The sequence below is a fragment of the Tupaia chinensis genome, unplaced genomic scaffold (assembly GCF_000334495.1).
Source record: "Tupaia chinensis unplaced genomic scaffold, TupChi_1.0 Scaffold000168_1, whole genome shotgun sequence".
NCBI classification, from domain to species: domain Eukaryota; kingdom Metazoa; phylum Chordata; class Mammalia; order Scandentia; family Tupaiidae; genus Tupaia; species Tupaia belangeri.
The window spans coordinates 2,464,847-2,490,930 of record NW_006159643.1 but is presented as its reverse complement, the minus strand read 5'-3'; the positions used below and the strand labels follow the sequence as shown (position 1 = coordinate 2,490,930).

Sequence of the window (26,084 nt, the reverse complement as noted above, 5' to 3'; positions counted from 1 at the left end):
TTCCTGCTGCCCTCCCATCCCACAAAAACTCTGACATTGCAGAAAACCAAGAGACTACAGAGTACAAGCATCTTACAAAAGACGATTTTACCTCATCTCCCTGACTCTTCCCACCCCTCTCCGCTTCAAATACACATAACAGGTCAGTGTGCTGAATTTGGCAAGAACAATTCATTAAAAAAGGTAAAGCGAGAGTTCACAGGGCACTTAATACTAAGTTAGAATTCCAACACCGTAACACCAAGGTGTCAGTTCAATCGACCTTTATCCCATCTGGGAAGGTTTGAACTATTAACCTAAAAATACAGGAGTCCCTTTTTGGTAACTATAACCTTTCTCACACCTTCTTAATTGCTCATGCCAACAGCTTATGGCATACTACTGCTTTTTATAAGAAGTAAATCCAGGGGCCATTTCACTTTGTCTTAGACATACATTTACTAGTTTTCCAAGCATGACAGAAATGGAAAAATATATATATTAGAACAAGAACAATTTATGTTAACTTCCACAATCTCTTTTCCTTCTGTGAGCAGCGCCTGATTCTATTAAATTTAAGTTCATCCCTATGCTAAAAAAAATAAAATAAAATAAAAACAAAAACAAAACAAATAAGGGGCTAATTTACAAAGTATACAAGAATATAACTTTATAATCAATCTTTCCAGTGTTTGCTATAACTGCATAACATAAAATGTTTCCCTCCATGGAAACTCAGAAGGGTAACTCTTATAAAATGAAACAGAACTCTGCCTGTTCATCTCTGGCAAGCAATGAATGTATGAAGAAATACAACTTGCTCACAAAGAATCCAAAAGTGCTGCTTCAGAAGCATGAACCACCAATGACAGGCTGTATGAATGAGTCTTGGCAGGTGGCTCCTATCTGGGATCTCTCTCTCTTCTCACACCAGTGAGCCTATCTCATATAAAGCCTCAGAGAAAACGATAGCTGCAGCAGAAGTGAAACCAGCATGTTCCACTCATATTCTTCTAAGGTAGCCATTCTAAAGCGAAATCAGCATCAATCACCTCTTTATATAAAAGAAAACAAAACCAAAAACAAAAACCTCAAGCCAAAAGGCAAATGTTGCTGCTCAATCATCTGATGGACTTGAACAGAGGCAAATAACGTGACAATAGCAATAGTTCAAGTAAAGTATGTGTAAAGATTTAAACACGCCACTTTCAGGTTAAGACAAAAGTGAAGGGGAGCTATGATCTTTATATCAGAGTCAAAAAGCTTAGGCATTATCACCAAATGTTAATTCACTTTACAGTCATCAATGAGACTATCATATATATTTTTGCACCTTGCGCTTGTAAAAGCAGATAAAATATTTAATATGTAATTTACAATGTATTTTACCAGCTCAGCATACAGGATGTATATAGATTATATCAAAGTAGTAGACAGTTAGGGGCCTGTGCAAACCCTGCAAAAATAGTACTTCAGGTATCTGCTAATTAAAAACAAAAACACAACAGTTTGCTGTTTAGAAGTGATACAATTCAAACTACCACAAAATACAAAGGGCTGCAAAAATGTATACCATTCCAACAACATATATAAGTTATTAAATAAAGATTTGATTTAAAAGAATATAAATGAAGCCTTTAAGTAGGTCTTTTCTACATGCATATTATTCCTCATTAAAGAAAAAAATATGTAAAAAGGCCATTGGTAATTGCTTTGTTAACATTTGTAGAAAATGCCAATTCTCTGGTCACAAACTCCACTAAGTTTAGCACTTAAGGTCTCTGCAGTGTTATAAATGTAATTTAAAATACTGTTAATTCTATAATTCCATTGGTAAAATAATGTGACTTGGAATATGGCAGTCTTCATGTTGAGGGCAATGATCCACAGTTTTGTTTGTTTTTTAATTCCCTAGGCGTGAACAGTTATCCAGAAGAACAGCACCCTCCACCACTGCTCTGGGCTTGAGGTTCATCATCGATAATCTGTACACCTCGCCTGGCAGCTCCCGGCTGACTGGAGCCGTTGCCTTTTGCCCTCTCGTCAACTTGTGCAGTTTCTATCATCCCTAAGAAAGGAAGAAAACAAAAAAAATTAGGACCATAATCTTTATGTGTTCTCTCTCTCTCTCTCTTTTTTTTTTTTTTTTTTGAGAGGTTATTGCTATAGGGCACATGCGGTTGCCAAAAAGAGAGAGACAGGGATGGCCACGCTGCAATCCCTTCTCCTCCATTCTCCTCTCGGGATCTTGGGCACACATGCACACGCACCTGGCATGAGTGGAAGCCACCAGATCCGAGACTCGAACCACAGTCGACTACATGGGAGTCCAGCGACATAGCCATTACACCTGCTGGTCCCTATGTGTTCTCTTTTATAAGTTCATTCTAACATAATGACAGAGGAGCTAGCAGGTGGCATGATGGTTAAGAGGCTTGACTCCCACACAGCCAACCATGGTTAGACTGTGGGACCTGGCAGCTTGCTTTCTTACTTTCCCTTTCTCTCTTTCTTTGGTGAAGTAAAAAAATAAATAGTAACAGGAACCAGCAGACAGTGTAATGGTTATATTGCTGGACTCCTATGTAGTTGACTGCAGTTCGAGTCCTGGACTCAGTGACTTAAAACTCACATTGGGCGCGTGTGTGTTCATGCCCAAGATCCCAAAAGGAGAATGGAGGAGAAGGGAGTGAGGTATGACCATCACCCCGGGGGGTGATTTCTCACTTTCTATTCTCTAGTGAGCATATGTGCCCTATGGCAAAAATCTCTCTTGAAAAAAGAAAAAAAAGTAATAATAATAGTAATAGGGGCCAGCAGGTGGCATGGTGACTAAAGGTGCTTGACTCCCAGATGGCTGACCACAGTTCAAGTCTCAGACCTGGCAGTTTGCTTCCTCACTTTCCCTCTCTCTCTCCCTGTCTCTATCTGATAAAATTAGAAAATAATAATGATAAAGTTAAAAAATTTTAAATTCTTAAAAATACATAGTAACAATTAAAATTAAATTAATGAATCTTAAAAAAAAAAAAAAACATAATGACAGCTAGTTCTGACTTTCAACCACAAAGAAACAATATACGGAACACTATCTCAGCTTACTAAAATAGCTTTACTCCAAGTTTTCAAAAGCTATCAAGTACTGGGCCAACAGGTAGTAAGGTGGGTTAAGATACTAAACTCCCACATGGTCAATCATGGTTTGAATCCCAGACCTGGGGGCTTGCTGTCTCACTTACTTTCTCTTTCTCTTGCACACATGCCCCATAAATAGATAGAAATATTGACAGATAGAATTAAATAATTATTTTAAGGCTATCAAGTACCAAGTGCATTTACCCAGTGGTATAATGACCACGGTAATATCAACAAAGAAAAAGTAATTTTTTTTTGTTTTGAACCAATGACTATGTACAAGTATAATCCTTAAGGGGCTAGATGGTGGCACAGTGGTAAAATACGACTCTGCGATGCCGACCCACATAGGAAGGTTCTGAGTTCGCATACCCAGACCTTCCTCTGTAGAGCACACACATGCCTATGACCTGGGGCTAGGTGGGCATGGACTGTGCCATGAAGACCCTGTTGGGGGTTGCTGTTTGTCTGTCTCTCCCTCTTGGAAGCATGGAATAAACTTTAAAAAGGTATGATTCCTAAGAGTTTCCAGACATACTTAGAGATATGTCAAATAAGTATCAATTTTTCTAAGTGCTATTTAGGAGACAGGCTTTGTTCTTCAAGTAGAAATCTAATTCTTTTAAGAAAATGATATCATAGCCTCCCCTTATCCAGTTACTTCTGTTCTTTCACAAATATAGTTTTAAAAAATGAAATTACTAGACACCAAATGGAAGAAAATATTTGCAAAATACATATCTGACAAAATGAGAGCAGAAAGGACAAATCCTCAAAATAGAAAAATGGTATGTAAATTTGGGTCCAAAGAGTACTCCTGAACAATTGAAGTGTGCAGGAACAATCCGCCAAGACAAAATAAGGAAATATTACAAGTTCTATTTCTACTTATTTTTCTCAGTACTTCAAAATTTCTATTAAAAGTAACTTTATTTTTTGCATGCACATGTGCCTGGATATTTTTCTTTTTTTCTTTCTTGGAGAAGTTTTTCCTATAGGGTGTGTGTGCTCGCTAGAAAGAGACAGACAGAAAGTGAGAAATCACCCCCCTGGGGGATAGCCACGCCACAATCCCTTCTCCTCCATTCTCCTCTCAGGATCTTGGGCACGCACGCACATGTACCCGGGCTGAGTTTAAGCCACTGAGTCTGGGACTTGAACTGCAGTCTACTACATGGCAACATAGCCATTATACCAACTGCTGGTCCCATGCCTGCATATTTTTCAGGCTGCTGGAGACAGTATTTGAACCATGTACTTGGCCACACAGAATCTGAGTGCCTTAACCATCAGACCATGGAGCTGGCACCCATTTTTACTTTTAATTGCTCTGTATATTTTAATATGCATTTGGTATATACCACACATATGATTTCATAATTCATTTATTAATTACTACTTGAAACAAGGCTAAAGTAGGTATTACTTTTTAAAAATAGAGTTTAAAGGGGGTCAGCAGGTGGTGTTGTGGTTAAGGTAGTGGACTTCCACATGGTAAACTGCAATTCGAGTCCTGGATTCTACAGTTTGGGACTCATGCTAGGCACATATGCATGCATGCCCAAAATCCCAAGAGAAGAATGGAGAAAAAGGGACTACAGCATAGACATCCCATGGGAGGTGTCTCTCTCTGTCTCTCCAGTGAGTGAGCACATGCACGCCATAGCAAAAATCTCTCGTTAAAAAAAAAGAGTTTAAAAATATTAAGTAGTAGGCCGGCCAGTGGTATGGTTAAGGTGGCTACACCCCACACGGCTGAATGCACAGATCCAGTTCCAGACCTGGAAACTTGAAAAACATGTTAGGTGTGGGTGCATGTGTGTGTGTGTGTGTGTGTGTGTGTGTGTGTGCGTGCCCAAAAATCCCAAAAGGAGGGAGAGATGGAGGAAAAAGAGTTGGGCATGACCACTTCCATGGGAGATGCCTTCTCCTCCTCTTTCTCTGTGCCTCTTTCACATGTGCCCTCTGGCAAACTAAAAATATTAAGTACAGCCAGCTTCATAGATTAGTGGTTAAAAAAGCTGGATCCCACATTGCCAATCACAGTTTGACTCTTGGTCTTGAAGGCCTAAAAAAACATGTCAGATGTGCACCAAATCCTGACAGGATGATGATATGACCACAATCCCTCTTCCTTTCTAGTTCTCTCTCTCTCTGGCAAGCACATGTGACTTCTGGTACTTAAATAAAATGTTAAGTAAAATAATACTAGTAGGTGTGATAAATGATTAACATGATCATTAACAAAGATTAGTAAAACATCACTTTAGAAATATTACCAATATTTTTGGGACCAGCAGGTGGCGTGGTGGTTAAGGTGCTGGACACTCCCACATGGCCAACCACAGTTCGAGTCCCGGACCTGGTGGCTTCCTTTCTCACTTTCCCTCTCTCTCTTTCCTCCTCTGTGTCTCTTTCTGGTCAAATTAAAATAAATGATTGAATAAGTAAAATTAAATAAATAATATAAAAAAGGACTGTCTTTATAAAAAAAAAGAAGTATTACCAATATTTTTAAAAGAGCCATTTATTTTTTATTTTTTAAATAAAAGTTATTTTATTTAATTCCATTTATTATCATCATTTTTAAAATTTTACCAGGGAGAGACACAGATAGAGAAGGTGAGAACGCAAGCTGCCAGATCTGGAACTCAAACCATGGTTGGCTGTGTGGAAGTCTAACACCTTAACCACCATGTCACCTGCTGTCCCCAAAAAAGCCATTTATAAAAATACTACATGTGAATATACTTACTTTTACAAAGGTCAAGAAAGAGTTCCTCAATTCCTTTGTTCTGTTTGGCTGAAGTATGATAATGTTTTGCTCCCACAGAATCTGCATACCTTAAAAAAATAAAGTAACATCAGTGATTAATACACTTTTCATATTTTTGCTATGACTGCTGTTTGAAATTTTTCCAGCAACAATTTTAGGGGCTTATTAATTTATCTAAGTCTAGTGAAATAAAGATTACATGGCTCTCTATATATTTAACTAATATTTTAAAAAACCAAAGATTTCAACAAAATTGGAACCCCAAATAGTTTAAAAGCTTCTGTGACTCACTGCCTATTTGACCATGATAGTATTCATTTATAACACTCCTGCATTTTTTTACTGAAATCAAAAAGAAAAATAGGGTGCCAATAGTGGCATAGTGGTTAAGGTGCTGGACTCCCACGTGGTTGACAGTGGTTCAAGTCCCAGACATTGTGGCTTGAAACTTACACTGGGCACATGTGCTTATGTGCTCAAAATCCTGAGAGAATAAAGGAGAAGGGATTTTGGCATGGCCATATCCTATAGGGGGTGATTTCCCACATCCTGTCTCTGTCTCCTTAGTGAGCACATGCACCCTAAAGCAAAAATCTCTTAAAAAAAAAAGAAATGGAGGCACCAGCAGATGGCACAATGGTTACATCGCTGGACTCCCACGTAGTTAACTGTAGTTCGAGTCCCAGACTTGGTGGCCTTTAACTCACGCCTAGTGCATATACATGCATGCTCCCAATCCCAAGAGGCGACTGGAGGAGAAGGGACTGTGGTGTAGCCATCTCCCCCAGTGTTAATTTCTCACTTTCTGTCTCTCTGGCAAGCACATACATCCTATAGAAAAAAATCTCTCTCAAAAAAAAGAAAAAAATTAAAAATTAAAAATAAAAGGAAGAAAGAAATGGGAGTGGAATATCTTTAAGTATTATCAAAAGTCTAAGAAATTACCAACTTAACATTATACATTTGCTTCACTGAATTCAAGAGTTTATTCTACCTTAAGAGGTTATGTAATAGCTAAATGGTAAAGGACACTGTACCAAGCGGGAGACTTCTACTGAGGAGGGGTGGGGATGGGGGCAGGGGTGGGAGGCACAACACTTACGATTCTGCTTCTTGAATGGAAACATGTCTCTCCTTTTCCAAGTCTATTTTATTACCTAATTTGAAAATAAAGTAAATACTAATCTTAAATGCTGATTTTTAAAAAAAAAAACAAAATTAGGTCAATGATAAGGACATAATTGCCATCTTTTTAATTACCAGAAGAAAAACAAATCCCCATCAGACTTTTAAACATCTTTAAACAACAGTAGAACACTAACTGCTATGGAGGCCAAAGAGGTGGTGTGGTGATTAACACACTGGACTCTCAAACGGCCAACTGCGGTTTGAGCCCCAGACCCAGTGGTTTGAAAAATCACACCAGGCATGTGTGCATGCATGCCCAAAATCCTGGGAGAATAGAGGAGAAGGGACTGTGGCATGGCCATTCCCTCTGGAGGGGGGATAATTTCTCACTTTCTCTCTCTCGCTCGCTCTCTTTCTGGAGTAAGCACATGCATCCTATGGCAAATACCTCCACCTCCTTCAAAAGGCTCAACAAATTTCCCTCCTGCATCTGCAGCCTCTATCAAAGAAAACAACTTTTCCAAAGAGATGGGTACTACTATTTAATTTAGGATATTTGTAGGGACTAATATTCCCTAGGAAATATAGGGGTAAACATGATTCTCAGCCAAGATAAATTATCAAAAGCAAGAGAAAATATTTCTATAGTCACCAATCAATTTAAGAGTCAGTCAATATTAAGTATGGCTATTTTATTATTTACTAAAATATACTTAGGTTAGTTTCATGGATCCTAAGCAATAATGGTTTTTCTGGATGATATAAACTGGTTACAATAAAAATTAAAATGTATGGATTTTTAAGTATCACATAGGGGAAAACAGCTGTAAAGTCTGTTTAAAAAGTAACTTTACAGGACCAGCAGTTGGTGTAATGGCTATGTCGCTGGACTCCCATGTAGTCGACAGCAGTTCAAGTCCCAGACCCAGCAGCTTAAACTCACACCAGGAGAATGTGCGTGCATGCCCAAGATCCCGAGAGGAGAATGGAGGAGAGTGATTACAGCATGGCCATTCCCCCTGGGGGGGTGATTTCTTGCTTTCTGTATCTGTCTTTCTGGTGAGCGCACATGTCCTATAGCAAAATCCTCTCCGTAAGAAAAAAAAAAAAGGCAACTTTAGTGACTTATTACTGGCACATAAAACATGCAAATCATATGGATTTTATACTACAGAAAGTAAGGGTTAGTTCTCCTTAAACAATGGAAATATGCTCTAATCATGCTAAAAAGTCAACAACAACAAAAATAAACTGCAAGATGCAGCATCTTTATCAGATATTAGAAGTTAAGGTGAGCTGGCACAGAGTGCTAAAGATAAAGGGAAAAACAGGTAGGAATGAAAAAATACCCTTAAGAAAGAAACACTTGGGAACCAGCAGTTAGCGTAATGGCTATGTCGCTGGACTCCCACATAGTCGACCGCAGTTCGCATCCCGGACCTGGTGGCTTAAAACTCACACCGGGAGCGTGTGCGTGTGTGCCCAAGATCCCAAGAGGAGAATGGAGGAGAAGGGACTGTGGCGTGGCCATCCCCCCTGGGGGGTGATTTCTCGCTTTCTGTCTCTATGTCTCTCTCTGTCTGGTGAGCACACACGCCCTATAGCGAAAACCTCTCAAAAAAAAAAAAAAAAGAAAGAAAGAAAGAAACACTTCAAATTTTTTAACCTGTTCTACTGTGACATTTATGGGGAAAAGAATATAAGTAAGGCCATTTTTTCCCTTGGGATCTTGTAGAATCTAGAAGACAATTTCAGATAAAACACTGATGTAAGTACCCAATGAAAGATGCAGAGTTTAGCACTGAGAAGTCTAAAACCAGAGATTCTATATATATAGGACCTCAATCTGAGCACCTAATTGCGGAAGCTGCAAGAAACTATTTAGCACCATAGCCTAAGGATGACAGGGAGGGATTCAGACAACAATGAAATTCATTGGGGGAGGGGGGGAAGCAGGTGGAATAGTAGTTAAGGTATTAGACTTCCACATGGCCAACTGCATTTGAGTCCCAGACCCAAAGGCTGGACACTCATGTTGGGTGCGTGTGAGTGCATGCCCCAAATCCTGAAAGAATGGAGGAGAAGGAACTGTGGCTTGGTCATAGCCCCAGAAGGTAATTTCTCTCGTAGAAATTTTACACAGAGATCCAGTCCACTAGAATCACCAACACCAGACAACTGTTAGAGTATTTAGAGTCCTGAGGTAGTAAGGAATCCAGGCATCCTTCAGACAGTCTTCTGTCTCTCTGGTAAGCATACACACTCTATAGCAAAAGCCTCTTTAAAAAAAAAAAAAAATCAGTGGAGGGGCTGGAGGTGGCATGGTAATAACGGTGTTGGACTCCCACATGGATAATTGTGGTTTGAGTCCCAGACCCAGTGGCTTACTTTCTCTCTCTTCTGTATCCCCTTCTGGTGAGCACATATGCTCTATAGCAAATTTTAAAATAATAATAAATAAAATACTTGGTCCTTTTCTTAAATAATTATTTATTTTATTTATTATTATTATTCGATTTGACCAGAAAGATAAAAAGAGAGCAAGTGAGCAAGAGTGAGAAAGCAAGCAGCCAGGTCTGGGAACCAAACCACCGTTGGCCATGTGAGAGTCTAGCACCTTAATCACCATGCCACCTGCTGGCCCAAATACATAATCCTTTAAAAAATAAATTCAGTGGCAGTTTGAATCGCGGTGTGACAAAGGAGTAGCTCGTGGCATCTCGCTGTGTGTCTGACTAGCCCTTTTTCTGCCTTGCTCGTGTGAGCTTCAGCAGAATTCGAAATGGCTGGTGGTAAGGCTGAGAAAGACTCCAGAAAGGCCAAGACAAAGGCGGTTTCCCGCTTGCAGAGGGCCAGCTTGCAGTTCCTGGTGGACCGTACTCATTGACACCTGAAACCTAGAACTACCAGCCATGGATGTGTGGGCAAGACTACAGCTGTGTACGGCGCTGTGATCCTGGAGTACCTCACTGCAGAGGTACTTGAACTGGCAGGAAATGCATCAAAAGACTTAAAGGTAAAGCATCATCATTCCTCGTCACTTGCAACTTGCTATTTCGTGGAGATGAGGAATTGGACTCTCTCATCAAGGCTACAATTGCTGGTGGTGGCATTATTCCACACATCCACACATCTCTGATTGGGAAGGAAGGACAACAGAAGACTGTCTGAAGGATGCCTGGATTCCTTACTATCTCAGCACTCTAAATACTCTTAACAGCTGTCTGGTGTTGGTGATTCCAGTGGACTGGATCTCTGTGAAAAACACAATTTCGCCTTTGTGTAATTCTATTTGAGCAAGTTGGAAGTTTTATTAGCTTTCCAACCAACCGAATTTCTGTATTCGAGTCTTAACCATATTTAAGTGTTACTGTGGCTTCAAAGAAGTTATTGATTCTGAAGTAGTGGGATTTGATTGAGTTGACTGTTCTTAAAAAACTGTTTGAATTTTAATTGTGATGCAGAAATTATAGTAACAAACATTTGGTTTTGTACAGATATTATATATATATCCACTCTGGTGGATAAGCTCAATAGAGATCATATTCCAATAAATAAATAAATGAATGAATAAATAATAAATTCAGTGAATATCAAAAAATTCAGGGGCCAATAGGTGGTATGATAGTTAAGGCACTGGACTCCGATATGGCCAACTACAGTTCAAGCTCTGGACCTGGTAGCTTGCTTTCTCACTTCCCCTCTCTCTCTCTCTGTCTCTCTCTCTGGTCAAATTTAAAAATAAAAATAATAAATAAAATTAAATGAATTATTCTTTTTAAAAAATTCATTAATGAACCCTTCCTTTTGGAACAGTTAGATCTGTCTACATCAGCAAAAAGTTCCATACTAATTGTGACTGGCCCACATTATATTTTATCAGTACAATTTTTGATTTGGGAAGTATTATAGCCAATATATCTGACAACAGCATGAGGAAGAACAAGTTGCTTTACTCTACAACAAATGCAGAAAGCACCACCTGGTGGTCAGTGGAGCTAACAAACAGGCCCAAGAATCTGCCTCCAAAAAGGCAAAACAGGGTAGCCCCCTATAGATTCTATGCGCACTATGATTCCAGTTAACTAAAACCTTTTTATCTTTTTCCCTAGACCTTAAAGCCTCATTTTTCCAAATCCCACAAGAATCATCAACACCTATAAAAAGGGTAAGAATTAGGAAAAAAACTCAAATGAACGTTTAGGGGAAATTACTCAGATACTGCTTTATTATTTAGTATTATTTTATCCAGGCTAATTTTAATAAATCAGGCCATTAAAATAATTATTTTAATAACCAAATTATTCTCAATTAAAAATGGTTTTTAATTTCCATACTAAATAACTACTATTCCTTCAAACAATTAGTGTTCACAATGGATTAAGAACACACTATATTACAGAAAACTGACCTGTTAGTGACTCACATCTTTCCAAAGTTCAAAAACCCTTGAATTCTTACACTATTTGCAAAGTAAGACAGCTAAGGGTGTAAGGCTGTTTTAATACTACTGCAGGGAGCTTTCTGATAGGCCGAAAACAAGGACAACAACCGAAGTAAGCATCTGTTCGATGGTGTATTACTATGAAGGCTATTGGAGAAGGAAGAAAAGCTACCTTGGTGAGAATAGCAAAACCTTTATCATCATTAAAAATACACATTTGGGTTAAGAACAGAAATAGGATATGTCCATTGCTAAGGGCAGACAGCCTAATAATGACAAAGAACTAGAATCATATTTTGCTTATAGTGAATGGTTGAGGCACACAGGGAAAATAAGCTTTCAAACAGCTTTGAAATCTATTAAAACTTTTTTAGAAGTCCTAGCTCACAGGTGTAAGATTTGGGGCAAAGTGCTTAACCTCTCTGACTTTCCCTCTGTATAAATTTGGTTAATAAACCTTGCAGTGTTGATGTAAAAATAAAATAAAGAATAAAGGCCCAGCATCCAGTACATGCTCAATAAAGAATAAACAAAATACATTTTTTAAAGTAATAATGCTTACCAACTATACATAAACAGATTTCATTTCCCAACATTTTCCGTAACTCTTTGACCCAGTTTTTTACCTGTGTGTATAAAAAAGTAAATATTAAAACAAATCTGGTTAGAATTACTATGTTACAACACACTAAAACTCAACACTGTTAAAATATCTCAGTATTTTGTCTAATGACCTATGCAACTAGTTATTATTAAGAATAATTCAACGGGGCCAGACGGTGGTATGGTGGTAAAGTGGCTATAGCCTATATGGCTCACTGTGCAGATCTAGTTCTACACACGGGGTCTTGAAAAACAGGCCGGGCACCTGCGCACATGTGCTCAAAATACCTAAGACAAAGAAGAGAGAAGTGGAAGAGACAGGATTGTGGCATACTATTCCCCAAGGGAGGGTGCTTTCTAACTTTTCCCTGTCTCTGTGTCTTTGTCGAGCCCTTGGCAAAAAAAAAAAAAAGAAAAAGAAAAATTCAATGATGGATCATTTAGTGCCAGGTTATATCTACAAACAAACATACATACAAACATATAGTGGAAAGATCTTTATAAATCTACACATAGGTATACACAGAAATACCCCTAATTACAAATTTTCATAAATCTTCCACAGATACAAGCAAAACTATTTGCTGGAGAAAATCATGTTAACTGTGACCAGCAGTGGGTTTAATGGCTATGTCACTAGACTCCCATATAGTTAACCACGGTTCGAGTCCCGGACCTGGTGGCTTAAACTCACGTCGGGCATGTATGTGTATGTGTGTGTGTGTGTGTGTGTGTGTGTGTGTGCCCAAGATCCAGAGAGGACAGTGCAGAAGGAAGGATTGCAGCCTGGCCATCCCCCCTGGGCGGTGATTTCTCACTTTCTGTTTCTCTGTCTCTCTCGTCTTTCTGGCGAGCATACATGCCCCATAGCAAAAAAACTCTCAAAAAAAAAAAAAAGAAAGAAAATCATGTCAAGTAAGCCTCTGATAATATTAGGTTGTCAGGAAAATCATGATGTGTTTTTCTATGCACAAATGCATCATGACTTTTTTGATGACCTGATAGATGCTTATATAGTGTCACTCTGGACTTAAAACACATAATCTTAAACCAGGGTTGTGTACCCTAACTGGTTCCTAAATAGAGAGCACAGGAGATCCTATGTCACACACTGAAGGAAAAATTCATATGGCTATCCCCTAAAAAAGTGACAAAGTAAACTTTTATCATTTAATGTATGACAGAGATTTTCGTCCTCAGCACTACTGACATTTGGCTCAAATAAATCTTTGTTGTGGGGGACTGGCTTGTGTAATATCTTTTTGATTTAGCCAGTAGCACCCTCTAGTTCTGATTACCAAGGACATCTCCAGATATTGCCATGCTCTGGTACCGACCACTAGTGTTTAATAATTCTTTTTTTTTTAATAGAGGGTTTTTTTTTTGCTATAGGGCGCGTGCGCTCGCCAGACAGACAGAGAGAGACAGCGAGAAATCACCCCCAGGGAGGACGGTCTTGCCGCAATCCCTTCTCTTCCATTCTCCTCTTGGGATCTTGGGCACACACGCACATGTGCCCAGAGTGAGTTTAAGCCACCGGGTCTGGGACACAAACCATGGTCGACTACATGGGAGTCCAGCAACATAGCCATTACGCTAACTGCTGGTCCTGTGTTTAATAATTCTAATGACAAACTGATTCTCCGCTGTGCCGTATCAGCAGGCACAGCTGGGAGTAAATGGATTAAGTAGATTGATCTTTAAAACTCATGATTTTAAATATGCTGATTACAACACAACAACATGATAAAGAACAAACTTAGACACCTGCTTTCATTTCTTGTAATAGAATCTAAACTGTATGCAATCAAATCATACAGAATTTGTACATACACCTTCCTAAAAAAGTATATACGTATCTTGGGGCCAACAAGTGGCACAGAGGTTAAAGCAGCTGGAGCCCACATGGTCAACTGAGTGGTTTGAGTCCCAAACCCTGTGGCTTGAAAGTCACACCAGGCACATGAGAGCACACACCCAGAATCCTGAGAGGAAAATAGAGGAGAAGGGATTATGGTATGGCCATACCCACTAGGGGTGACTGCCCACTTTCCCTCTTTGTTCTTCTCCAGCAAGCACACACATCCTTATACCAAAAAAAAAAAAAGACTATAGATTACAAAAATTACATTAGATATATAGTAAGCACTTACTGTGCATCTCGTCCTATGATGCAAACATGAGGGTTCTGGGACCAGCAGGTGGTGTGGTGATTAAGGCACTGGACACTCCCACAGAGCCAGGTATGGTTAGAGTCCCAGACCTGGTAGTTTGCTTTCTCACTTTCCCTCTTCTCTCTCTCTCTCTTTACCTCTCTCTTTTTCTGGTCAAATTAAAATAAGTGAATGAATAAATAAAACTAAATAACTATTTAAAAACAAACAAATATGAGGGTTTTACACTCCTATTCTTCAAAGACCCAAAATCCTTATAAAAAGTATTGATAATTTTTACCATCTTATTCTCATGAACAGTACTGAAAATGTTTCCTCAGTATAGCTCTATCTTTTGCTTCCCTCACAAGTATGTATAAAGTTTTCAAAGAATTTAACTTCCCCTCTTATTGATTTCACATAAGAAAATGTGGCAGTACATATATCTTCATCACCTCAAAATACACATGCCAGAATCGTTTTATAGGTAAACTATGTAATCCCTGTTACATAATTTCATAAACTACTAATCTAACAAATATTTTTTAAATTATTTATTTATTTAATTCCATTTGTTATTATTATCTTTTATTTAGACCAAACAGAGAAAGAAAGAGAAAAAGAGGGAAAGTGAGAAGGCAAGTTGCCAGGTCCCCGGGACTTGAACTATGATTGGCCATTTGGGTCCAATACTTTAAACCACATGACCTGCCAGCCCCCTAACCAATATTCTTTAAAATCTGTTATTCGTTTCCAATTAGAATTCCTTCCACAGGGTTCCTAGCCCTTACATTTTGCAGTGAGTTATAAGTGGTCACAAATTTCCCAATCGAGTGGTAAAGTTGAATTTCCCACTCTTCATCTGTTTACTTTTACTTTATTTATCCTTTATTGCCAGAAGGCGTCTATGCTTGCCCAAGAGACAGAGAGAGAAACCAAAGAAAAAGAAAGAAAGCACCCTTTCCTCCAGTTCTCTCTACATCAGGATTGGGGGCACACACACACACACACACACACACATATCTGGTGTTTTTCAAGCCACTGGGGTCAGGATTAGAACCACAGTTGGCCATGTGGGATTCAGCTCTCTCTGTACAGCACTGAACTGCTATGCTTCAGAGCCAGCTCTTCTACTTCTTGGATTCGACTAGACTTTTAACGTGCCTTGACCGAGAGTATGCAACAGAAGTAATGCTGTGCCAGTTCCAGCTTTAAGAAAGCCTGGCAGCTTCTACGTTCACACTCTTGGGATCCTGATGTCACATAAAAAGCTTAGACTAAAATACAGAATTATGAGAACACATGGAAAAAGTATCAGAAAAAAGACATCAGATGGAGTGAGAGGTCATATGGAAGAGAACCAGGCCTTCCTGGACACCCCAGCTCCAGCCAAACCTCTCGTTCAATGTAGCTACATGAGTGATTCCACTGTCATCCTGCAGAGCAGAGGACCTACCTAGTCAACCTACAGAAATGTGAGAAATAATAAATTTTCCTTTAAGTCACCAAGTTTGGAGGTTCTGTTATGTAGCAACTAATAATTGGCCACTTTTCATCCTAGAAAGACTCAATTTGGGGCCAGCAAGTGGTGTGATGGTTAAGGCACTGGACTCCTACATGGCTGACCATGGATTGAGTCTTGGACCTGGTGGCTTGCATTCTCCTTTTTCTCTGTCTGTTTCTCTCTGGTGGGCACACATGCCACATAGCAAACATAAAAAATATAGTAATAATAAATAAATATGAATAAATAAATGTTAAAAAAGATTCCATCTTAATCAACAGGATACTAAAGCATTTATTATATATACAAGCAAATAAATAAACAGGCTTCACCAAACAGCAGCCCCAAAGTAACTTCTAGAAATCATTAAATTCGGGTCAGCTCTACAGCATGGTGGTAAAGTACTGCTCAAGAGAAGTTGAATACCACATGGCAATTGTGGTTTCGATCCCTGGCTTAGTTAGCATGAAATACAGCAGGCATGCATGTAAGTGCCCAAGACCCGATGAGCTAAAAGCACTTGAGGAGAGGATTATGTGACCAGATCCTGTGGAGGATGCTCCTCTGTCTCTTTCTTTCTCTCTCACATGTACATGCATGTGCTCTATCATGAATGACAGAAAGAAAGGAAGATTTGGGTAGGAGTATTGCAGGCAGAAGGGACCCTAAAAATCCCCAAAAACACCATTCTGCCAACAGATGGCTTGGTGGTAAAGGTGCCAGAGTCCCACACCTGACTACTGTTTTGAGTCCTAGGCCTGGGAGCTTGAAAATCCTGCTGGGTACATGTGTGTGCATACCCAAAATCCACAGAGAATGGAGGAAAAGGGATTGTGACATGGCCATCCTCCCTGGGGGTTTTATTTCTCACTTTCTCTCTCTATTGCTCCCTGGTGAGCTCACATGCTCTATGGAAGAAAAAAAAAGAAAGAAAGAAAAAAAACTGTCAAGTGGGACCAGCAGTTGGCGTAATGGCTATGTCGCTGAACTCCCAGGTAGTTGACCAAGGTTTGAGTCCCGGTGGCTTAAACTCACGCCAAGAAAGTGTGCGTGCGTGCCCAAGATCCCAAGAGGAGAATAGAAGGAATTGTGGGGTGGCCATTCCCCCGGGGGGGGGGGTGATTTCTTGCTTTCTGTCTCTCTGTCTCTCTCTCTGTCTTTCTGGTGAGTGGATGCACCCTATAGCAAACACCTCTCCAAAAAAAAAAAACCCAAAAAACAAAATCTGTCCACTACCTATTATTTATATTTTTATTCCTTGCACTAAGTTCTTTCGTATATCATTAATAATCCAAAGGCTAATTTGTGTATCTGATCCATCAGACTTAACTAGGGGAAAAAATGTGTAATACACACACACACAGACACACACACACACACACACACACATATATATATTAAAAACAAAAGAGCAAGTAATTCCAACAAGAATAAACCTGTACGTACAGAGGAAAAAAAATCTTGTACCTTGGAAATTATTTCTTTGGGTTATGCATCACAGAAAAAAATCTATTCCAAGAAAGCCTTTAGGAGGAAAGGTCAAACGAGTAGCCCATCCAATTGTGATGACAATTTAGAAATTTAACTGTAACTCATATTTGGTCCCAAACAACTTTATAAATCCTACGTTGTGTATGCTTTAAGACGAATTGAAAAAAAATGAAGGAACTGGATTGGCCTTGTGCACAGCAATAAAGTGCTACACACATCAGGTTGTCAGGAAAATAGAAAAATGCAAAAATATGTCATGACTTTCCCGACCACCCAAAAGATGGCCAGATCGTAGGGCCAGTGGGTGGTGAGATGGTTAAGACAGCTGGATCCCACGTGGCTGACTTCATGGTTCAAGTTCTGGACCTAGGTGCTTGAAAAACACAGCAGGAGCGTGTGTGTGTACATGCCCAAAGCCCGAGAGGAGAAAGGAGAAGAAGGAATTGCAGCGTGGCCATTCCCCCATGAGATGATCTCTCACTAACCCCTTCTCTCCAGTAAAGGCACATGCCCTACAGCAGAAATTAAAAAAAAAAAAAAAGAGAGAGAGAGAGAGAAAAAGAAAAACATCAGTGCTATTCTAATTAAGTAATTTATCCATAAAGTAAATAAAATACCTTCTGGAAAGAATCTTCATCTGTTATATCATATACTAAAATAGCTCCATTTGAATCTCTGTAATAAATTGGACCCAAGGCATGGAATCTCTCTTGACCTGCTGTATCCTAAATAAAGCAACAAATACTTATTAGATCAGAAGAAAAAAATACATCTGCTATTCCAACTATGGTAAAATATAGTTCATTAAAAAGTATGACATAAAGTCACAGATAACCCCAAAACACTGTTAACAGAAACAATATGGGTTAAAAAGAATTTTAAGTTATAACAATATGTAATATTTTACTCTTATACAAAGTTTACTTCCCCCCTCCCAACATTCCTCCTCCTCAGAAATCTCCACAACCCCACTGAAAAGAGTTCAGTTTTACCACAGGGTCAGAGTGGTCAACACCACATAATAAGCCAGGACTAGGCCCTGTCCTAAATTTAGGTTTGTGATACAAAGAGAAGCACAAAGGAAAGAAGCATGCACCAGGACCACCTGCCAGTAGACACTTCTACTCTCTACCGATTGGTCCCTTAAAAATCTGGAACACAGAGACCAGAAGATGGCATAATGGTTAAGTTGCTGGACTCCCAAAATAAAAACAAAAAAGCAAGTAATTCCAACCAGAATAAACCTGTAACTACAGAGGGGAAAAAAGCTTGTGCCTTGGAAATTATTCCTTTGGATTATACATCACAGAAAAATCTATTTCAAGAAAGGCTTTAGATTGAATGTGTTCAACTGTGGTTTGAGTCCCAATCCTGGAAGGTTAAAACTCACACCAGGCACATGTGCATGCGTGCCCAAGATCCTGAGAGGAGAATGGAGAAGGGACTGTGGTATGGCCATCCCTCTGGGAGATTATTTCTCACTTTCTGTCTGTCTCTGCCTCTCTGGCAAGTGCACATGCCCTACAGCAAAAATCTCTCTCTAAAAAAAAAAAAAAATCTGGATCATGGGGACCAGCAGGTGACACATGGTAAATAAAGCACTGGACTCCCACATGGCCAACCATGGTTCAAATCCCAGACTTGGTGGCTTGCTTTCTCACTTTCCTGTTCTGTCTCTCTCTGGTCAAATAAAAAAATACTGATAATAAATAAAATTAAGTAAATTCTTCTAAAAAAAAAATTAGAAAACTTGAACATGGAAGCACAGTGAGGAAAAAAGGCCAGGCAGGCTGTCTACCACTCTGCCCTATCTGTGGAGTAGCATCCCTGAGTTGACCTTTCTGCAGCTGAAAACTTATGACAGTAGTATTCAAATACGCAATGGTAATACAGAGGTAATTCTTAGCTGGATTTGAGAAAATGTTTTTATTGAAAACAAAGTTTTGGCTCAGCCAGGTGGCACATGCTGCTAAGATGCTGGGCTCCACAAAGAAGGACTGACCAGGTGAGAGGCCCAGGTTCAATTCCCAATTCAAGCAAAAGGCCGGACACAGTGATGTGCCCCTGTCATCTCAGAAACTTAAGAGAGGCAGGAGGGGGAACCAGCAGTTGGGGTAACGGCTATGTCGCTGGACTCCCACATAGTTGACCGCGGTTCGCGTCCCCAGCCCGGTGGCTTGAAACTCATGCCGGGCGCATGTGCATGTGTGCCCAAGATCCCGAGAGGAGAATGGAGGAGAAGGGATTGCGGCGTGACCATCCCCCGCGGGGGGTGATTTCTCACTTTCTGTCTCTATGTCTCTCTCTGTCTGGCGAGCGCACGCGCCCTATAGCGAAAAATCTCTCCAAAAAGGAAAAAAAAAAAAGAGAGAGAGGCAGGAGAATGGTGAGGAGTTCAAGGCTGGCCTGGACAATATAATGAAACCCTGTTTTAAAAAGAGCTGGCAGGGGGGACCAGCAGTTAGCATAACGGCTATGTCGCTGGACTCCCATGTAGTCAACCACGGTTCAAGTCCCGGACCCGGTAGCTTAAACTCACGCCAGGTGCGTGTGCATGCGTGCCCAAGATCCCAGGAGGAGAATGGAGGAGAAGGGATTGCGGCGTGACCATCCCCCGCGGGGGGTGATTTCTCACTTTCTGTCTCTATGTCTCTCTCTGTCTGGCGAGCGCACGCGCCCTATAGCGAAAAATCTCTCCAAAAAGGCAAAAAAAAAAAGAGTTGGCAGGAGCGAGCGGGTGGAATGGTATTTAAAGGCACTAGACTCCCACATGGCTGCCCATGGTTTGAGTCCTGGACCTGGTGACTTGCTTTCTCACTTTCCATTTCTCTCCTCTCTCTGACACTATCTGGTCAAATTAAAAAATAATAATAAAAAATAAAAATAAATGACTAAATAAATCTTTAAAAAACAAAAGGTATCGGCTAACCTTCAGTTAATTAAAGGAAAAAAATTCAGAAATTTAAATTCTATTCCTTGAGTCAATGAGTAATCAGATTATCAAGAGCAGGGAGAGGCCTCTGTTCTAAAGAGGGGATTTCAACAAGTTCGTGAAAAACAAAGTATGAGTTTACTTTGGTACCAAAAAAAGAAAAACAAGAAATCCATGCAGTGTTTTCAAAATACACATTTTCCATTTTCCACATCCCCCCCAAACCCATATAGTTAAAAAAGGTTAACTTACCCATATGGCAAGGTTTACTCTTTTCCCACCAATATTTAACTTCTTTGTTAAAAATGATGCCTAAGAATAAAGAAATATATACTTAATAATGTTTCATGTAAAATAATGTTCCTTATCCTACCAACTATAGATGAATGAATCATCTCAACATTAAACTCAAGTTATCTGGGAGAAAAAGAAATCATTCAGGTTTTCTTTTTAGAATCATTTAATTTTATTCATTGCTAGTATTATTATTATTTTTAATTCAACCAGAGAGAGAGACAAAAAGAGAGAAAAAGTGAGAAAGCAAGCCACGAGGTTCAGGATTCAAACTGCAGTTAGTCATGTGGGAGTCCAGCACCTTAAGCACTACCATGCCACCTGCCAGTCCCTCACTGAGTTTTTTAATTAAAGACTAAATATTATGTTCATTAAAGATAGAACATTATTTACATTCCTATCTAAGAGGAAAATCTTATTTTATGAAGATAAGTTAAAAGAACTACCAAGAAAATGATAAATACAACTTAATTTTTTTTTCCCTATGTATGGAGAACAAATTTTTTTCCTAGAGCATTTAATTTGATGCCATCTTACCTAATCATAGAAAGAAATCTAAGAAATTTATAAGATAAAACCAACATTTAAGTGTTTACTGGTGGTTTACTGTGGGAATATTATTATTCAAAATGGTTCTGTAATGATTTTATAATTTAACTTTTTATATATCTAGTAATTATTCTAGGAACTAATGTCATGAAAATAAAAGGACATGGCCGCAGACTTCATGGAGTTCACAGTCTACTGGAAAAATAAAAATGTAAAAAGGATTATAATTCCATATGGTAACAACTAAAATGGAGGATCTTGCCAAGTACACTATCAAGAGTCTACTGAGATACAGAAGCAGAACACTGACGGGATGGGGAGGTGTGGTGTTATCTGTTAAGATATTTTGATCAACTGGACTGGGGAGAAAAGTTTACATACTGAAATGTTCACTTAGTAAGCTAAACAATGTGATTGAATGTATTAAAAAAAAAAAAAAGTCTACTGAGAAAGGACATATATCGCTTGCCAGGTTAAGACAAAGAAGGCCCCCAGAGAGGATAAAGATCACCTCCCTTTAGAAGTAGTAGGGGTTTTCCTGACAGATGGGTGAAACCGCCAAAGCCTAAAATATGAGACCCACCCATGGGGAACTCCAAGATGGTATGAACGAGGCCAAGAGGTGAGATTGGGCAAAGGCTGAATCAAAAAGGTCCTGGAATACAATGTCCAGAAATATAAGCTTTACTTCACTGATCTTTTTTTTTTTTTAAAGAATTATGTTACTTTATTTGTTATAATTATTTTTTAATTTGACCAAAGAGAGAGAAAGAAAGGGAAAGTGAGAAAGCAAGCCACCAAGTTTGGGACTCAAATCTCAGTGGTCCATGTGGGAGTCCAACATGCCCTTAACCACCATGCCACCTGCTGGCCCCATACTTCGGTAATAAAATCTGTTTCAAGATACCAGGTATGAATTTAAAAAACAGAAAAATACACTACAGTCATATATGTTTGGGAAATACTACGGATTTCTCTTTGTAGATTCACAATGCACACCAGCACATTAAGATTCTTCTGAAAGTAAGACTGGCTACTTGCTTCTATACAAGCATTTGCCACACCCATTTTACCTCGTATTTCTGAGCTTCTTCATATAGCACTGAACTCTTTTTCCCTGGAGAAACACCTAATTCATCCTAAGGAATAACCTCTTCTTTTTAAAAAAATTTAATTACCAGAAGGCACGTGCACTTACCAAAGACAGAGAGGGAGAAAGCACCTCCTAGTGGCGTATGGCCACACAGCAATTCCTTCACCATTTCTCCATCCTGTCAGGATTTGGGCCACACACACACATGAGCCCAGAGTGTTTTTTAACCTACTAATGACAGGATGTTTAATTGTGGTCAGCCATGTAGGATCCAGTTCCTTTAACCACTAGGCTACAGGGCTAGTCCAGAATTAAACTATTCTTTATTCTCTCTCTGAATTTCACCTATCCAAATCTAGCTCATCACCTATACTCTTCTTTCTTGATTTTTTTTTTTTTAAGAAACATTTTTATGGAGCTGGCAGGTGGCATGGAGGGTAAGGGCACTAGACTCCCACATGGCCGACTGTGGTTTGAGTCCTGGACTTGGCAGCTTGCTTGCTTGCTCTCTCTCTCTCCCTCTCTCTATCCCTCTCTGGTCAAATTAAATAAAGTTAAAATTTTAAAATTCTTTAAAAAAAAAAAAAAAAGAGAGATTCTTTGCTATAGGCATGTACACTTGCCAGAGAGACAGAGATAGAGACAGAAAATGAGAAACACCCCCCCCCCCGCCCATGGGGGATAGTCACACTACAATCTCTCTCTCAGGAAACTGGGCACATATGCACACCTGAGTTTGAAGCTGCCAGGTTCATGACTCAAGCCATGGTCAACTATGTGAGAGTCCAGTGGCATAACCATTATGCCTTCTTTCTTGAATTTTTAAGTTTTCTTATATACGTTGAGTATTCCTACTGTGAAAATCTAAAATCCAAAATACTCCAAAATCCGAAACTTTCGGAGAACTGACATACCACCACAGGTGGAAAAATTCCACACCTGACCTCATAGTCTCAATCAAAATGCTACAATACGAAATATGTATAAAACTACCTTTGGGATATATATATATATATATATTTTTTTTTAATTTTTATGGTAGAGAGCACATGCACAAAAAAGAAAGAGAGAGAGAGAAAGCCACCCATGGGGCTCAGTTACACCATGATCCTCTTCCTCCAATCCTCCAGCCCACCAACATCCTGGACACACACAAGCCCAGAGTGTTTTCAGCCAACTGGGCCAGGGACTCAAACTGTGACTGGTATGTGGCTTTTAGTATACTACTGATTGCTACACAGAGGCTGGGCCAAGTATATATAAAACATAAATGGTGCTGGCCCTGTAAGAGAGTGTTTAAGCACTCTGTGTGGAGGGAAATCGATCCCACATGGCCAACTGCACTTTGAATTTCCAGCCCCAGTGCCTTGAAAAACATGCTGGACACATACACAAATGACCCTGATGAGATGTAAGAAGGGAAAAAGGGGATTGTGCTACAGCCAGATCCCACTGGTGGGACTCTCTCTCTCTAGTGTTCACACATGCTGTCTGGCATTAAAAACAAAAACAAAACTAAGTAAACATAAATGTTTTTTAATGGATTATTTACTTAATAGCTATTATTATAATTATTTTTCATTTGACCAGAGAGAGACAAAGAGAAAAAGGGAAAGTGGAAAAGCAAGCCACTAGGTCTGGGACTCAAACTACATTTAGCCATGTGGGAGTCCAGCACCATAACCAACATGCTACTTGCAGGCCCGACATAAATAAATTTTGTGGTTAAAAAATCTCAAAAATTTTGTGTTTCCAAAATCTCAAAATTTTAAAATTTGAAATACTTCTGGTCCTGAACATTTTGGGTAAGAAGTACTCAATTTGTATTACACACACAATCTACACTGAATTTCTCTGTCCTAAAGAATTTGACTTTTTTGGAGAGGTTTTTGCTATAGGGCACGTGCACTTGCCAGAAAGACAGAAAGACCGAGAGACAGAAAGTGACAAATCACCCTCCAGGGGATGGCCATGCCACAATCCCTTCTCCTCCATTCTCCTCTCAGGATCTTGGGCACACATGCACACAGGCCTGGTCAGAGTTTAAGTCACCAGGTCCGAGACTCGAACCACAGTTGACTACATGGGAGTCCAGAGATGTAGCCATTATGCCACCTACCAGCTGCTATCCTAAAGAATTTTTGAGAACTTGGGACCAGCAGTTAGCGTAATGGCTATGTTGCTGGACTCCCACATAGTCGACCGTGGTTCGAGAGTCTCAGACCCGGTAGCTTGAAACTCAGCCGGGCGCATGTGCGTGCATGCCCAAGATCCCAAGAGGAGAATGGAGGCGAAGGGATTGTGGCGTAGCCATACCCCCCCGGGGGTGATTTCTCACTTTCTATCTCTGTCTCTGTCTCTGTCTGGCGAGTGCACACACCCTCTAGCAAAAACCTCTTTAAAAAAAAGGAATTTTTGAGAACCTTAACTTGTACTACGCAGGTTATACTGTTTAGTACTATAAAGTGATCTTTTCATGGGTACTATGTTAACTAGATTACATATTTTTAACACCACAATGCTACCAGTGAAACAGGCAGTAAAGAAACAGTAATGTTGGCAGTATAGATTCACTGAAGAGTTTTAAGCTGTGGGGAAACAAAAGATCTGTATTTTAGGAGAGTGACTTTGGGATAAGAAGGGAGGTTGGACTAGAACGGACTAAATCTGGGAGACAGGACAATATTTCAAAGAGAAACATTGCTGGACTCCCACGTAGTCGACCGCGGTTCACATCCCAGACCTGGTGGCTTAAAACTCACGCCGGGCACATGTGCGTGCCTCCCCGCCCAGAGGAGAATGGAGGAGAAGGGATTGCGGCGCGACCATCCCCCCTGGGGGGTGATTTCTCGCTTTCTGTCTCTATGTCTCTGTCTGTCTGGCGAGCGCACGCGCCCTATAGTGAAAAAACCTCTCAAACAACAAAAAAAAGAGTTATCGAAGGGGCCAGCATGTGATTAAAGCACTGAACTCCCACATAGCCAACCAAGTTTGATCCCCAGACCCAGCTTTCTTTCCCTCCCTCCCTCTCTCTCTCTCTTTGTTTCTGTCTGTCTGTCTGTCTCTTTTTAGTGATGTGTGCTTACTGGAGAACGAATGGCCATGTGACAATCCCTTCTCCTCCAGTTTCCTCTTGGGATTTTGGACACACATGCATTCGTATCTGGTGTTATTTTCAAGCCATTGGGTCTGGGACTCAAACCACAGTTGGCCAGCACTTCAACCACTACACCACCTACCATTAGGAAGTGCTTGCACTCTCTCACACAAGCTCATTCACCGTTTGGCAATAAAAAAAAATAATTAAAAAATTTTTAAAAAGCTCCTACAAAGTTGGCTTTCCATTTCTACTTTAGTAGTTTGATCATATTAACCAAGTCCCTATTGTTTAGAACCTTAGAAATATCTTCTTCCCTTGTCAGTCCATATCCTCCCCCAACCTACCAAGCCTTGTGCTTATATTCTCTCTGAGATTCTAGGACCACCAGTTTCCTATTACATCCTAATATAAACACCTCTGACCTTATCCCACACTTTGCTCTGCATGCCAATTTATCTTCCCAAAGTCACTTTAGTTGGGGGGAAAAAATGGGACCAGGCAAGTGGAAATGACATGGAGGTTAAGGCAGTGGATCTCATATGGTCATCTATGCAGTTCGAGTCCTGGAATCAACCACTTGTAAATCACACCAGGCACATATGCGTGCATACCCAAAATCCTGAAAGGAGAAGGGACAGTGGAGTGGTCATCTCCCCTGGAGGATAATTTCTCACTTTCCCTCTCTCTCTATCTTTCTCAAGCAAGAATATATTCTCTACAGCAAAAACTAATAAAAAAAAAAAAAAGAAGAAGAAAAAAAGAGAGTGCTTTAGGGCTGATAAAATGCCTTCATTCCTTTCTACCAACCACTCTTAAAACACACCACCAGCCTCTTATGATAAGGTTAAAGAAGAACAGTATCAAGTTTCTCCTATGGGGCCAAGGATATACAAAACAACTCTA

General features: G+C 39.8%; 1 protein-coding gene and 1 pseudogene across 1 annotated transcript in view; one reads left to right on the top strand and one right to left on the bottom strand.

Moving 5' to 3' along the window:
• Positions 1 to 770: 770 nt before the first annotated feature.
• The window catches only part of RAB21 (RAB21, member RAS oncogene family), a gene marked incomplete at its 5' end in the record, with an annotated part of 39,509 nt that continues 14,195 nt past the window's right edge, over positions 771 to 26,084 (bottom strand). Inside the window, 6 exons of the mRNA XM_027770930.1 lie at positions 771 to 2,047; positions 5,870 to 5,958; positions 6,993 to 7,047; positions 12,025 to 12,088; positions 17,831 to 17,938; positions 20,398 to 20,457. Coding sequence (XP_027626731.1) covers positions 1,905 to 2,047; positions 5,870 to 5,958; positions 6,993 to 7,047; positions 12,025 to 12,088; positions 17,831 to 17,938; positions 20,398 to 20,457 — 519 coding nt within the window. The remainder of the gene's footprint in view (positions 2,048 to 5,869; positions 5,959 to 6,992; positions 7,048 to 12,024; positions 12,089 to 17,830; positions 17,939 to 20,397; positions 20,458 to 26,084) is intronic.
• On the top strand, positions 9,670 to 10,594 carry LOC106734636 (histone H2A.Z pseudogene; annotated as a pseudogene).